Genomic DNA, 16,136 nt, shown 5'->3' with positions numbered 1-16,136 from the left:
AATTCTATCTAATAACCAATGATAGTTCAAGTTATCCTCCGTTAAAACCTTAAACAGCAATTGAGAATCTGTTTCTACCTCAACCTTCATATATCCAGCTGCTGTCACAATTTGAAGTCCATATAATAAAGCAACAAATTCCGCTTCATTGTTGGTTGCGAAAAAAATTGGAATCGATGCTCCCATTATGAAATGACCCTCAATAATCCCTCGAGAATACATCCTCCCCCAAGATATCCTCGGATTCCCAATAGAAGCCCCATCGTATTCAGTTTTAACCAGGGCCTTCTTTGGGTGGGAACCATTTAATATAAACCAAAGATTTTTTTCCCTATCGTCAAGGGACATGACTTCCATAACCATCTGTATGTGTTTCAAGACTCTGCTAATGTATCGAGATGGATGTGGACGCTTACCTTGAAACCTTGTTTCATTTCTCACGGTCCAAATAATCCACAAGACCCCAACAAAGTAGTAGCACTGCACTTCACCATTTTGCAGTGTCCTTATATATTGTAATAAGCACAATAACTGCTCCTTAAAACTACCAATATTCATATTCCTCCGATCAACAAGGCCGCTCAAATTTGTTCCACACCAAATAGCTCTAGAAAAGGAACACTCAAAGAAAACATGAGTTTGTGTTTCAAGAAAGCTCTCACACATGGTGCATTCTGGATAAACATGAAAATGATGAGATGCCAAAATATCCGCTGTTGGGACGACACCTTGCAAGCATTGCCATACGAAAAATCTTTGTTTGAATGAGACTTTCATCTTCCAAACATGTTTGTAAACATTGTTATCCCTAACCAAAGTATCTCATTCTTTGTAATCAACCCCGAATGCAACCATTATAAGCGACTTGACCGAGTATTCTCCATTGTCCTCCCATTTCGGATCAAAGTATCCTCCTCATTTGGTGTAATAGGTATCGAAACAATTCTCTCCACATATTTTCTTGGCCAAAATTCATTTAACCTATCCCAATCCTGTATTGGTATCCATGTCAATGAAGTCGAAAACAAGGTGAAAAGGACGGTCTAGTGGTTTCCCAATAAGTTCACCAAATCCTCAGAATGTGGAATCCATTTTTCATCCCATGCATTAATAGAAGTACCATTCCCAAGCTTCCAGACCGATCCAGCATTGATAATTTTTCGTGTTTCACAAATCCTTTTCCACAGAACTGATGAAGTAGATTTTACTTCCGCCTTCAAGAAACTGGAATTATGAGAAAGTACCTCTATTTCATTTGATGAGCCCATAATGATGTTGGATTCAGTAGATCCCAACCTTTCTTTGCCAGCAAAACATAATTTTGTAACTGCAGTTCCTTTATACCCAGCCCTCCATTATTCTTTGACATACATGCTAACTTCCACGGGAAATAATGAAGTTTCCTTGTTGATGGTGTATGGCCCCATAAAAAAGATCTTCTGATAGTCTCCATTCGATCCAATATTCAATGCGGTAAAATTATGCAGGGACATAGCATGAGTAGGCGAAAGATAAAACTGAATTAACGAGTGGAGGCTGCCCTTTAGATAAACAATTAGTTTTCCATCCTGCCAGTTTCCTTTGAAATCTTTCTAATAGAGGACTAAACTTCTGAACTCTACCCTTCCCTGTTAAATTTGGCACTCCCAAGTACATTGCGAGGATAGAAGTAGTCGACATCATGAAACTTCGTCTCAAAAAGTACACAAACCTTCTATGCAATTTGGGGTGATGAATAATTTTGCGACTTGGTTACGTTGATAGTCCGACTGACACTCTACAATACTCCTTTAGCAGATTGTTCAAATGATCTTTGCTCCTCGAATCCACACTTACCCAAAGACTAAAAGATCATCGGCATACATTAAATGAGACACGGTTGACAAAATCTCCCCAATTTGCAACCATGTATAAAATACTTCTCTGTTTCGGGTTTCAAGAAATTCAAAGGCGTAAGCTCACGAACATAAAATAAAAAGGTAGGGCGAAAGGGGATCACCCTGTCTTAGCCCTCGAGATGGCTTAAAAAATCCATGTGCAGCACCATTTAGTAACACAGAGTAAGAAACATTTTGAACATAAAACATTATCTTATTAATCCAATCCACCGGAAACTCAAATTTGGTCAGTATCACTCTCAGAAACCCCCATTCAATTTTATCATAAGCTTTCTACATATCAATCTTTAGAGCAAAATATTTAGCTTTCCTATTCCCATGCCCTCTTATCTTATGATAAAATTCATTTGCAAGCAAAACATTGTCATGAATACTTCTCTTGGGTAAGAAGGTAGTCTGAAACGGACCAATAATCCGCTGCAGGATTGGTCTCAATCTATTGACAATAATCTTGGAGATAATTTTGTAAACCACATTTGTCAGACTGATTGGTCTAAAATGTTCCGGGAGTGAAGGATTCATGATTTTTGGAATTAAAGCAATGAAGGAATGATTTAGCTGCAGAGAGAAAGAGCCAGAAAGGAAAAAAGACTTTACTGTCGCACTTACTTGATCCCCCACCAAATTCCAGAAATGCTGGAAAAAAAATGCCTGATATCCATCCGGTCCTGGAGATTTAAAGGGCTTCATATGCTTCAGAGCAGTGACAATCTCATCAGTATCAACTCCTCTTAACAAAGTGAATTTTTCACCTTCATCAAGAGATGGGGCTTGAACATTGAAAATCTGTGACAGAAGATCAGGTGCCAAAGTAGTCATTGTCTCCTCAAAAAATTCACTGAGCCTATCACCTATCTGTCTCCTTTCAGTTAAAATTCCACCATTTCTATCTCTGATTGAGTGTATATAATTCCTTTGTCTTCGGTAGTTTACCATGTTATGATAGAACCTTGTATTCTGCTCTCCAAATTGGAACCAATCTAGACAAGCTTTCTGCCCCCAATGATTTGCTTGCTGTACCAGGATATCATTATGTTCCAGTATCAATTCATTCTCCACCTGGAATAACTCTTCTGTCTCATTGTCATTCTCTATTAAACTTTGAATCTCACTAAGCCTCTGTAAAAACAATTTGAGTGCTATATGCGCAGGCGGTAGGTAGGTCCATCAAGGAATTGGATACAACATTTATTTTCGAAAATGCAGCTCCTCCTTCCTTGGCACCTCGTTTTTTGGTAATAAAAGTTTGTGGGATCCAAAGCTGTAGCCTTAAGGTTTATCCATTAGTACAGACTCCTTGGACTAAATAATTGAGCTTTTCAACTGTAGGTTCCCCGACTGTAAAGTGACTGTAAAGAAGATTGAGAGAAAGCCATACTAGTTTATTATAGTGGTGTTCTGGTTATTGGAAAACTTATGGATCAAAAGATGTAATGTTAATGAGAGAGTTAGCTGGAGTAGAACCTATCCGTTATATTAACTCTACTTATACGAACTCTAAAAAAACTCCGCCATGAAAAACAATGAATTAGACGCTAATTTTTGGTGGAGATGTTCTCCCAACAATATAGATCATCTTTAGAAAAAATCAGCACATTTAAAGATGTGATATATCAAAATTTGCTTATAAATATTATAAAATTATCCAACTTTCCAGATTTTTCAAATTTCAGAACAATTTTTGACAAGAGTAAACATTTTCGTTTGGGCTAATTTTTTATAGAGAAATTCTCCATTGTGAGAAGACTATCTTCACCAAAAATCAACCCTCACTTCATCTTATAAATCCATTTTTAGTGGTGGAGTTCATATAAGGTGGAGTTTATATTTATAACTGGCTTGGGAGTAGAATAAATAGATACTTGCTGTTAGGTTGTTTCAGTTATCCAATATTCATTTTCCAAAAGAAGTGAAAATAACTGGCGTTTCCCTTTCGATTAAAACGCCTATGCCTACTGCAATTGCAAGAGGTACAAATCCAAAGCCTATCATATGAAAGCTAGCCGAACAAGAACTAACAGCAACTGATCATCACCTAGTGCTCGAGCAGAATACAAGTTTGTTCTCATCAAACCAATCAAAGCTACAGTATTTTCACCACCTTCCGACATCATCACTCAGCTGAGCAGAGCAGAGGGTATCTCATCTCCTTATTTTTTTTTCTGTTCTTATTTACTCATTCATCCCACTTTCCGAGTCATTTGAATACAGGAGCAGAAAGGGCAGCCGCACAGCTCACCTGCATGCCAAAGGAACTATACAACAAACCCCACGGACCCGATGATTCAATATGTAAAATGACAGAACCCGCACAAATTACTAAAGGAGTGTGAAAGACCAACAACTAAATATATAACTACAGGAGGGTGGATGATGGCAGAATAGCAGATGATATGAAAAAAATGTAGACATACTACTTGTGCTTGCATTCCTTAATGGCTAAGTCCTGACAAGATAGCAATGATAAATTGGTAATTTATTGAAAGTCAATAATATTTTGGGTTTGTGATACCATAGACGTGCATTTGCTTTCCTGGTGTGAGCTAGCATGTCTGAAATTTCAGGAAAGATACAAGACGGTCCTTTATATTAAAACATGGCATCTGGAACAATAGAAGGACAAAATTAAAGTCGGTAAGGAAATAATAACCTTCCATCACTTTGAAAAAATGCAGGACTTTACATTCTTATTGTGTACATAACCAGCAACGGCAGCTGAAACAATATGAGTAAGTAACCAATGCTAACTGTCAATCCATCACAAAATCTGAATGAACAGCAAAAAATGGTTGTAAGGGGCAAACTAGGTCAGTATCAGTTTGAAACAGGTAAAGAATTTTCACATACGCATGCAAACAGATCAGGTTAGGTGAAATTTTGTACAAGGATATCCCCTCATGGTACTCTGGGAAATGCACAATCCACACAATTCAATATTGGACCAGAGACCTGAGTTTCGGGAATAATTTGATTTTCCGTTTGAAATATCCAGGAGCCTTGGGAACTGAAGGCTTTTCAACAGGGCATTTTCCGGATACACATGGTGGAAATTCTGCAGTGGACTCTGCTGGTGGGAGAGACCTTCGTGAATCACTGTATCCAATGTCCATAAGGAGTCGGAGTAGTTCCAATGCATTTTTCCTTCCCTTGGAATTCCCGTTGATGGAAATAGTTGCTAGAGATGGGACAACACCCCCTTGCAAGACCAATTGGCAATACTCAAAACGGTGACAACATAAAGAAAGGAGAACTGCCACAGCATGTTCTTGTTCTTCATGACTGCCTATCTCGAGTAATGCTATGATGGAAGCAATAAAATATTTGGCTTCACCAACCGCCAACCTACCCTCTTCAGTAGTGCATAAATTTTCCAGAGTTCTAATGCAATGTGGAGCCAATGACCTATCATCCAAGAATGAAATCAGATTTGGTACATATCCTAAGTGTATAATTTGGGTTCCAATGTTGGTCTGTGAGGACAAGTTGCAAACTATTTTCAGGGCAGGAACCTGGAGTTCTCTCTTTCCGAATTTAATGATTGTTAGGATGGATGGAAGGGCACCAGATGCCACAACTTCTGATTTACAGTACTGATCTTCAGACAACACTTCAATAATAGCCAGAGCTTCTTCAATGATTTCGGAATCGAGAAAAGAAACCAAAAGATGACATACATCTTCATGGAAGGATGGTACATCGTTTCTGGAAAAAAAAAGAAAAAAAATCAGTAATCAATTTCATGGTAAAAGAAAGTTTGATAGATACTGTAAAATACAGATGATTTTTGCCACTTATGGCATCAAACTAGCACATAACTTAAATGGAATGGTGGAAACAAGTACATGATGGTTACGACAATGCATCCCTAAAAGAAGCTGGAGAAGTGGTGGAAACAAGCTTGTCAAAGTTGAAGATGATCATAATCTAAGTCAGCCTGGGACATTTTAACATGAAACTTTCCATGTCAAACAAAGTCACTCGTTTATCACCCTACTAAATTTTTGTGGTGCTTGATGTTCCAAGTATTCATCCCAGATCTGTCGTTTTTGAGTTCAAGGTGGATCTTTATGATTCATTTTGCACTAAAACCATAACTAGAACATAGCTTACCATTCATCCCAATACCAATGGACTTGATCATGCAAATTATTAATGCAGTGGATGACATATAGGTTATACCCGAGAACAAATAAGACATCAGGTACCTGCATTTAGTCACAAGGATCCGAAGCACCTGAGCGCCTATTCGCTGTGCTGTAACATCGCAGCGGTCACATGCATCCTTGAAAAATGTACGTAGAGATTGAATTAAGCTAGTACAGAGAATAGAATCACATGCTTGTTCATTCTCATCCAAATGGTTTCTAACATCCACCAATAGTTCGCACTGTAATTCCCAAGGATGTTCACTGAGTTTAGAGAGCAAGCTGGAATTCATCCCATGACTTAACTTAAAAGAAAATTGGCATCTGTTATAATGGCTATCTGTCTGAGGGGAAACTGAATTCAATCCGCCTATGATTATCTGTGAGGCAGCAGAATTAACATCAGGAGAGTCAAAAGTTAGACTGCTGTCATCAACTCGAATAGGCACATTATTTAATGAACTTCCAAAGCTAGCTATTGAACTGGAAGAGAGAGTTCCCCATGCGTAGAGTTCTGCAGAAATAGGTTGTGAATATGGGTCTGGAATACGTATCCCATGCTTCTGGGACCACTTCGAAATGAGATCCTTCATGGCAGAGTTTGGGATAACAGAAAGATGGGACAGCTTTTTTTGAGTCTTTGGACATGTAACATGACCATCTTCGAACCACTTCTCTATCCAGACCCGTTCAAATGTTTGTCCAGATGCTATGACAACTGGATCATGAATGAGTCTCAGAGATATGGGGCACCTGAATTCATCAGGAGGTATGGGTTGGAAAGACAGATCAGTCTCGACTTCATGTACTACAGACCCTACGTCTACTTCTGGATTTATAGATGCATTCCATGCAGAAATGTTTTGAGAAGAAATTGTGTATACATCTCGGCCTTCACCCTGAGCGCTGGAGTTTACAGATTGTAAATCTCCATTTGACTTTCCATACTTCCTCAGTAGGTATAGGAGGTACTTCAAGATCCTCTCCTTTGCTTGGTCAGTATCACAAACCTTATCGAGAAGCTTTTGTATTGAACGTTTCTCAATTAAGAGAGCCTTTGAGGATGTTAACTTCAATCTCAAGGCTGCCATTTGAAAAGCATCAAACTCGGAAGTTTCGGTTGAATTTGATGCCTGACGAAGCAATCCTAGTATAACCCTCCCTGCTTCTTCTTCAGAAGATTCGATAATAAACTTGACGTCTTTAAGATCATCAACAATTGCAGATATCTGTTGAGTGCAATTAAATGTCAGATATAATTAGAAAAAAAAAATACTGATCGGGAAAAGAAGCAAACATCATGAGCCCCTAGAAATTGAACAAAGAAACGGCAGTGTGGTAATGTGTAGTCAAAGCGCAAAGAGGCGTGTGCACACATAAGGCGCGTGCCTTTTATGCCTTTTGTTGAGGTGCAAGGCGTGCGCCTTATCATCATTTGTAGTTTTTCTTGTTTTTTGTACACTTTTGGCTATATGTGAGACATCCACACTCGATAGTTGTATGGTACAAGAAAATGAAGAAATCATACAATTTTTATAAGTTTTATATTAGGGTACACTCTAAACTTGGATTTTTACAAGTTTTTGTTAAGTTGAATGGATTGAGAGAAAGACACAACGATAAATTAAATGAAGTTTTATGGGTTTCCAAAATTTGAATCATGTGTTCTATTTCGCGAAGTCCCTCTGGCTCAGTTTAATTTGTTTGCTCCTTTAGTTTATTGAAGTTGATCTAGATTGTTTTGAGAGATACAATTTTCATTTTGCTATTTAATTGTTACTTACGTCTTTTTCTTTTAAGTGATTACTACTTAAACGATTCGTGATTTTTATGGGTGTTACTCAATGGTTAACATGTTTACAATCCTATAAAATTGATTTTATTGTTTAGCTATGCAAATCAATGATAATTCAGGTCATATTTTATTTTACTTATTTCTTTTTTCATTTCTTTATTTTTTTTAATTACTGCGCGCCTCACTTCAATATGGCGCGCCCTGCACCTAGCACAAAGAGAGTGATGCGCCTTAGGTGCGTCTTAATGCCTTGACTACACTGATCTAGAGATTGTCATGTTTCAACATGATCATGTGGCCAAAGCTGATTAGCAACACTAGGGGTCATGGGGTGCATATGTGAGCTGTCCAGGGATTTGACATGTTTGTTGGGCCTGCAAATAGTAAGCCCATGGAGGAACTTCAAGCTGAGTATGACCAGGAGAATGAACTCTGCCTCTTTGAGGATAAAGAACAAAAGCCTGCTGTTTGGCAGGAATATCCGGTGGAACATGTTTGTGTTGATGTTGCTGCTGGACTTGGGGTTGTCGAGGATGCAAATTACCATTTGAATCAACTACAGAAAGAGGAGCAATACCTCCCTGCTGATGTTGATTAAGAGCATGGTGAACTTGTAAGGATAGTGTAGGATCTGTTCCATCTCGATCAAGTCGTAAAGATGGATGAGCATCAGCCACCCATTGGCGAAGACGTCGCTGCCTAGTGGTGGTTTCATCTTCCCATTGCTTTGGAAGGGAGAGGGCAGCACGACCAGTTGATGCTGATAATAGGGAACTTCGATGAGAAGGAGCATGAGGATGGCGGGGATTCAACGGGGTGTCTCGTACAATGACTTTGGAACTGGAATTTCGTAAACTGTGGTGGAATTGGGGTTTTTTTTCCTCCTTTGTCAACACCACAAGAGCTTCAACGGTTTGATTGGATCGATAATTACGTACCAGTTTTGACAACATCTCCTTGATCTCGCGCATATCCTTCCTATTTTGACGCATTTGTTTTTCTACTTGATTCAATCTTGTTGATATTGTTGATATTGTTGGGGTCGCCCATGACCTCTTTGCTGAATATCCATAGCAAAATCACCCAGGAAACAACTAAAATCTTATACCAATTTGATATATATGAAGGCGGAAGCAACTTCGAATCAATAACACCAAAGAATAAAATTGATAAACACTTAAAAACTAGGGTTTTAAAGGGAAAAACGAAATTCCTTTAATTGAATCTCTCAATTAAACAATCAATCAATAAACCAAAACAACCAAATAACAATGAGGCTTTAGGGAGTGACTCTCAAGAACAAAATGGCCGAAAAAGTAACTCTCAACACCACATTTTTTTTAATTACTCATAAGGACCAGGTAAATGAAAGGTCAAGTATACCTTTGACGCAAAATAAAAAATGTCTCTGATAGATGAAAGGTCAAGTATACCTTTGACGCAAAATAATAAATGGCCCAGTCCAACCGAAACGACCCGGTGTATAGGTTCATTGTTCATACCGATTTGGGATATGAGCAATCACTATTCATACATCAACATTGTTCGTATAACAATTATTGTTCATGCTTTAACATGAGCTATGCACAATCACTGTTCATGCCTCAACATGAGCTATGAACAATTATTATTCATACCTCAACATAATGTATGATCAGTAAAAACACCTATTTGGGAGTATGAACAATCATTGTTCATATCTATTTGAGATATGAACAATCACTATTCATACATCAACATTGTTCATACCTCAAATATGAGCTATGAACAATCAATGTTCCTATGAATAATAATTGTTTATACTTTAACATGAGCTATGCACAATCACTGTTCATACTTCAACATAAGCTATGCATAATCACTGTTCATACCTCAACATAAGCTATGATTAGTAAGAACACCTATTGGAGTATGAACAATCAATGTTCATACATATTTGGGGTATGAACAATCATTGTTCATACAACAACCTAATATATGAGGTATGTTCACCTATTTGGGTACGAACAATCACCAAATTTTTTTGCTTTATAAACATAACATAGAGGGGTGAAATTGGTATTTAAAAAAAAATTATATGCTTTATATCTATAATAACATGGAGGGGTAAAACTGGTATTTTAAAAAAAGTAAATAGGCCGGGCCAATTTATTTTGTCCTTGAAGGTTACTAAAATTGAAATTGTGGGTTCGTGGATTACTTAATACTGGAATTTTTTCTTGTGAGTTACTAAAAAAAACTGTCTTTTAGAGTTACTTTTTCCCGAAATTGGTCCTCTGGACTCTTTTCTTGCCAAGCCTATTTATAATAAAACCCTACTAATTCAAGTCCTAATAGGAAACTCCTATTAACCTAATAAATAAAAATAGATACTAACTAAATAGAACTAATTAAATAAACCAAGTACTAAGTATTCCATGCCCATGCATCAATCTTAATGCATAGTTCCTTTAGGTATTTTGCTAAAGCAGAGTAAAATAGGATTAGTTGGCTGATGGAAGTAGAGACTTATGTTATAGTTAGAACTACCTTCTAGTAATTCTTAAGGAGAAGTCTATCAGGCAGGAACAACCGACCAAGTCTAGTTCTTAAATATACATATATTAATAAGATGGAAATTGTTGATTATATTATCTCTTACTCTACTACCCATCTCCCAACTAGAAGGAGGAAAAAGTAAAGGCCGACTTACCCGTGCAGCCAATAGCAGTGGAACCAAGCTTTGAATTTGAGTTAAACTTTGTCCAAATGCATTTTGTAATCTTTCACATCTCAACTTAATCGCATCGCCTGTGATTGCCTGAGTACCAAAGCATGGTCATACAACGGAAAGGAATAGTGAATTTTAAAATGAACAAAAAGAACTGGGTATAAGCAGTAAAACTAATGGATAAGACTATAAGAGCATCAGCAATGGTAAACACAAGATTCCTCAAGTTTTTTTATATGCTAGAGACTAGAGTGGACAAAAAAATAAAAACAAAATACAACATAACTATCTCCTTGATCAATTTACCTAAAAACAGGCGGCCTTCTACGTTGGATGAGGCTTTAAACGTATGCAAGGAGAACAGTATAAACCATTCAGTATCCCAAAACTAATCAGTCAGGGACTCATAAGAAAGTGTACTTTGATACTACTACTCAAATGGTGGTAAGAGATTAAAATGCGCTTATATGATCTCTCATCCGATACTGCTACTTTTGAAATGTGAGTACAGAACTTTCCTGACATTTAAAGACACCTGCTATGACCCTTTCAGTTTTAGAACATTTAAACCACAGCCTACAAAAATTAACTTATCTTCTGCGAGAAAGGGGTTTTAAGTGTAGTGAGGGATGGAGTGAAGAGAATATGTGCTTTCTAGATGAAGGTAAGGGTTTTAAGCATTAAAGAAGTGCCCTTATTTAAAGATATGGATGCCATATTCTTTCGAAAGAATATACGTGATTTATGACGTAAGAGATGACTTTTTGTATTGAAAGAGTGTCACAGATTTGGATTTGTGCTGCCGTGCACCAAAAAAGGAAGTCAGGGATTTGTACTATACGCAATCAGTAATCATACTAAATTAATGCTCGTCTCAACCTTCAGCAAAACATGCAAAAAACAAAAGGAAGATCGGTGCACATTTTTTGTTTCTTTTTTTGTTTGAAAAGTTTTCCTGTGCTGGGTGAGAACAAGCAGTATCCTAGTGACAACATGCTGGAGCAATACTCACCATGTGCTTCGTGACATCATGCAGTGTAGATTACCCATAAAAAACACTTGTTTTTTAAGGGAACAGGAGGAGATCGCTTTCTTTCTTCATTTTTATCCCTTGTGGGTTTAAGATGAGGAGCAAATTTCTTATCGCAAGATCAAATTGCATTCCACAGTCCATACATATATTCATGCTCTACGCTTTCTGAAGCAGTTTCGTATGTAATTTTTGATTTCTTGCCACATTGCATTATATCCGTTCCATATCTTGTAGTTTCTTATATTGCTAATAACACGTAACCAAGAAATCAACCAAAAAATTATTAAGAAGATGTTTTCACATTTAAGACAGAGAACGCAATATAAATCACTTCTAAGTTTATAATGCATACCAAGTAAAGCTTGCTAGACTCGGTGCAATGTTGAATAATTAGCTTTGCTTTCTCCAGAGCTAAGCTTAAAGAGCACAAAGCCTCTATTCCCTCTCTACATCTTGGTTGAGCTGACTCAATGGACAGGACTATCTCTGAGATTCTATCAACTAATTTTATCAACTCCTTACACATTGCATGATGCACCTGCAGTAATGGAATAAGATCCTATAAGATGATTTTAAGCTACTATATATTAGTAAAACAATTATTGAAACAGTATGTCTCCAAACAGTTCTGTTAAAAACTACAAGGGCACGGGAACTCAAATTTTTGGTGCTACAGGAGCTTAGGCAGCAGATTTCAAATGAAAATATCCCAAGCGGCTTTCGCAAGGGATCTTATAATTGACTATACTTTTTCCATGTTCATCAGGCAGCCTAATCAACTCCACCATATCAGGAACACACTTTACTTTTCTAAGAGGACATATGAGAGATTCTTCCACGAAATCCTACGTAACCAAGTTTCTATATTGAACATTTCAATACCAACATTACCATAAGAAACCCCTTTATATGTATTTCATAGAGGAAATTTACATGGTCAATCATACCTAGATATATACAGATGAAACTGCTCGTATCAGCTTTGTGCACATTTAATAACCAAAATATACCATTCGGAAGTCAGTGGTAACATAGCAAAGAGTAGCGATCATATACATACTTATTGGGAAAACCACGAGATTTAAAGCTGCAGGGAAGACAAGATACGTATTCAAGGTAAAAACCCACCCAACTGAATTTTTCTTAGCCAAAACAGAAACAGTGTTGGTATATACACTTGAAATTGAGAGTAAGACGATTACCTTTGCAGCACAAGAATATGAATCAAGTCCAACTTTACCACCAGTCATCTAGGAATACTCGATCTGTGCTGAAATACCAAGAAGAAAAGGTCATTAATAAAACTTGCACCAAGAGCTATCTGTATTGTCAGACAAAATGTTATTACAAAATCAAGATTCAATGGATGTAAAACCTTATTCAGACTATATCTTATATGCCAAGTTAAATTTCAAAAAGTATAATAAAACCTGGGTTGCATAGGTACAAGTACGAGTGTCAGATTTAGACCGCCTGTGCGGAGATTTGGACATGGTTTAAAAAGTCAGATTCTTGGACTTGGCTAATATTTATTTTAATTTCAATTTATTTCTTAAAAAAAATATTTGACAAGAAGGTTATAGGAAAGTATATGCAAAATATTATAGTTACCGAATTCTAACTCTAAAATTTTATTTTTCTTTGGGTCATATCTTATATTTTTCCTCCTCCACCTGAGTGTCAGAGTCCAATCTGAGTCGTGAGTCGGTGTCAGACGTGTCTCAGGACACGGCACAAGATATGAAGTACCCATGCAACAGAGAATAAATCAATAAAACTAATTTGTATAAAGAAACTCAATCAACCATTTTCATCTTTTTCTTTGTGATCCATACATTTTAAAACTTTATCATACTAGACAAGAATTGGACAATTTGAGTTGCCTGTTGTAAAGAATAGAAACACTCTCTTAAGCACCTAGTAAAGATACAAAAAGTAACACTACAGGGGAGAAAAAAAAGTATGGGAACTATGGATACGAATAAAGATTAAAAAAAAAATCTCCTTCAGAACAGATTTGTAGTGAATACTTAAGATGATGCTGGCTATCTAGCGCAAGCAAGAACTTTCTAAAATAGCTTCCAAATAGAATTTGAAATTCTAGAAATTGTAAGAATGCACGACATACTATATCTTGATATTGTCCCCACTTCGCCACTGCGGATCTCCAACAATGTATGTTATGATCTCGACAGGATTATTCCTTGCTCCACTAGGACGTCTGGTGTTGGTGAGGCAATAGCTTACCAAGACGATGATCAGTAGCTGGTCCGAGAGGATGATCAGCCACACTGGGACTAAGACTTCTGGGGCTACGACATGTAAATCTCAGCAAACAGAGCTTATCCTTCACTGATCTACAGTGTTCAGTGATCACTATACACAATTATATCAAATCGAGAGAGGAACCCTTGTGAATAAGGGGCCTGAACACGGAGTCATTAGGAAATCTATTCTAGCAAATGGGTGAACAGACTTCAAGTATTCCTCCCAATAGCCCCAAAAAGGAGAAGGGAGGAATACATTTTAGATTGTTGGGTTTGAAGGCGAGAGGGAGAAGAAGGGTTTGAAGACCCTACATATTATTGCCAGCAGACTAGAAAACTAGCGACCCGCTTTCTTTCTTATAGGATAGTACCCATGCCAAGGGAAAAGATGTATGCCTCTTACTTATGCCTATTACTTCCACATTTGCCAGGATTGCTACAGTGGTACTTGCACCAGTTTCAGTCCAATGGGCATGTTTTTCTAGAGTATAAGGTCTGTATTTTCGTTTTCAATATATTGAAAGTGTCTTCAGAAGTGCCTAAAAAAGGTCCAAATTGAGTTCTAATAGGTTTAGGAAGTTAATTTTAGTTATGGGGATGGTTATATGAACTCCAATTTATAGTGACTACAAAGTTACTCCACTCCTAAAAATGAACTTATAAAATGAACTAACGACTAATTTTTTGTGGGTGTATACATCTCATGATGAAGAACACCTACACAAAAAATCAGTTCAATTGAATATGTCTAACCTTGTCAAAAGTTGTATTGAAATTAACAAAATCTGGACGGTTGGATAATTTCATAACTTTCTAAACGAATTTTGATGAGGTTGTACATCTTCAAATGAGCTCATTTTTTGTGAGGATGATCTCTATTGCGTGGAGAATAATTCCACAAAAAATCAACTTCTAATTCATTGAGTAAAGTGGTGGAGTTCATTTGAAGTTCGTTTTAGTAGAGTTCATATAACCATCCCCATTAATAGCTTAGGGATCAAGTTTTGAATGTTTTAGTGGATTTCTATTTGGAGGTGAGAGATGTCTGCTAAGGAGCTCCAAAATTGAATTACACAACTTTTGATTGATAAAAATTATTCTACAACTTTTATCTCTCTTATCAATCTTCTTCCCATATATCTAGCTCGAGTTCTTCTTTTCGTCAATTAATTCTAAGTTGATTTCTCCAGAACCCAAATACAATAAGCTCTCTACAATCTCAACCTCATTTTCAGAGATAATTAATCCCACGTATGAGCAATTAGATTATATGTACTCAAAATGACTAATCATAATTTTAGTTAAACAATAAATAAAACCAAAAAAAGGATGAAGATCACTCACCAAGATATTCGAAAAACTCCAATTCTTGAAAGAAAATGAGACCAGCTACCTTATCTAAGTATATTCCAAAGGGTCACTTGACAAAACCCCCCACTTAAAAAACCACAAACAAGCAAGTCAGCTTAGTATCTTTCGAGCTGCTGTTCCACAATCAAGCAGAGAGAAGACCAAACAAAGCATCAAGCAAAGCCAAAAGTATGGAAATTTTCCAAATCCTGAGGACATGACCCTTTTCTCAGAAGCCCATCAAACTTGTTGAACAAAAGAAGCAAGGTGATAAGAAAAGTACAAAAGAGATGAAAGTTGAACTTGGAACTTTATTTATGAAGGTGGAAAACAAATAAATTCTAGCAGTCTTTTTTGAACACTTGAGAATTATTCATGAAGAATCTTATAGCTTACAAGAAAAGCATAAGACAGTTTTAGAAGAAAACAAAACCTTCTAAAAAGACCAAAACACTAAAAAGTAAGCGTTGCAACTTTGGAAGTGTGCATTTCGTATAACCTTTTGCCACACATTGGAATTCCATGAACAAAAACAAAACCTCCTTTATCTTAAATCAATAAAATAGAAGTCAAAAAAGAAAGAGAACGAAGATTAAAAAACACAAATATAAACTTAAGGGGTCTACACACTGCATTCTTAGAATAATGTACACTCGGATGTTTGGACTCTGACAAACATTCAATATTAATATCGAAAAGACTTGCTTACTGACACAGGAAGTCAGTACAAGGGACAAAAGAAAAAAATTCACGGATTGGTTCCCTACTTACAAAACGCCAAATACCAAAAACAATTTCATATTGGCAGTTTATGTATGCACACACAGTGGCATTGGGATTAAATAATTACTACAATCATACTTCATACACTGATACACCCACCGACCGAAGAACTGTCTGTCTCTTAAGTCTAAACCCCATTACGATCAAACATGAAA

At 36.8% G+C, this 16,136-nt stretch overlaps 1 protein-coding gene across 17 annotated transcripts; it reads right to left on the bottom strand.

Annotated features, from left to right (window-relative positions):
• Positions 1-3,703: 3,703 nt before the first annotated feature.
• On the bottom strand, positions 3,704-15,736 carry LOC147502920 (U-box domain-containing protein 5-like). Of its 17 annotated transcripts, XM_086607744.1 has the most exons (9): positions 15,193-15,736; positions 13,710-13,893; positions 12,784-12,851; positions 12,529-12,668; positions 11,934-12,119; positions 10,531-10,638; positions 6,104-7,272; positions 4,848-5,600; positions 4,517-4,665 (listed from the first exon to the last, which is right to left on the bottom strand). In XM_086607744.1, the coding sequence occupies exons 5-9, from the start codon at positions 12,105-12,107 to the stop codon at positions 4,578-4,580; spliced, it is 2,292 nt and encodes a 763-aa protein (XP_086463870.1). In that variant the 5' UTR covers positions 12,108-12,119; positions 12,529-12,668; positions 12,784-12,851; positions 13,710-13,893; positions 15,193-15,736; the 3' UTR covers positions 4,517-4,577. The 17 variants fall into 17 exon arrangements, 13 of the variants coding, with proteins under 13 accessions (XP_086463863.1, XP_086463862.1, XP_086463869.1 ...); XR_015221849.1 differs by lacking the exons at positions 12,529-12,668; positions 13,710-13,893 and adding an exon at positions 3,704-4,137 and having other exon boundaries at positions 4,549-4,665; positions 4,746-5,600; positions 15,193-15,728; XR_015221852.1 differs by lacking the exons at positions 12,529-12,668; positions 13,710-13,893 and adding an exon at positions 3,704-4,153 and having other exon boundaries at positions 4,549-4,613; positions 4,746-5,600; positions 15,193-15,728.
• Positions 15,737-16,136: the final 400 nt, after the last annotated feature.

The sequence above is a fragment of the Coptis chinensis genome, chromosome 4, assembly GCF_015680905.1.
Source record: "Coptis chinensis isolate HL-2020 chromosome 4, ASM1568090v1, whole genome shotgun sequence".
In the NCBI taxonomy this organism is placed as follows: domain Eukaryota; kingdom Viridiplantae; phylum Streptophyta; class Magnoliopsida; order Ranunculales; family Ranunculaceae; genus Coptis; species Coptis chinensis.
Note: the sequence above shows the minus strand (reverse complement) of the source record. Positions and strands in the feature narration are given on the sequence as shown.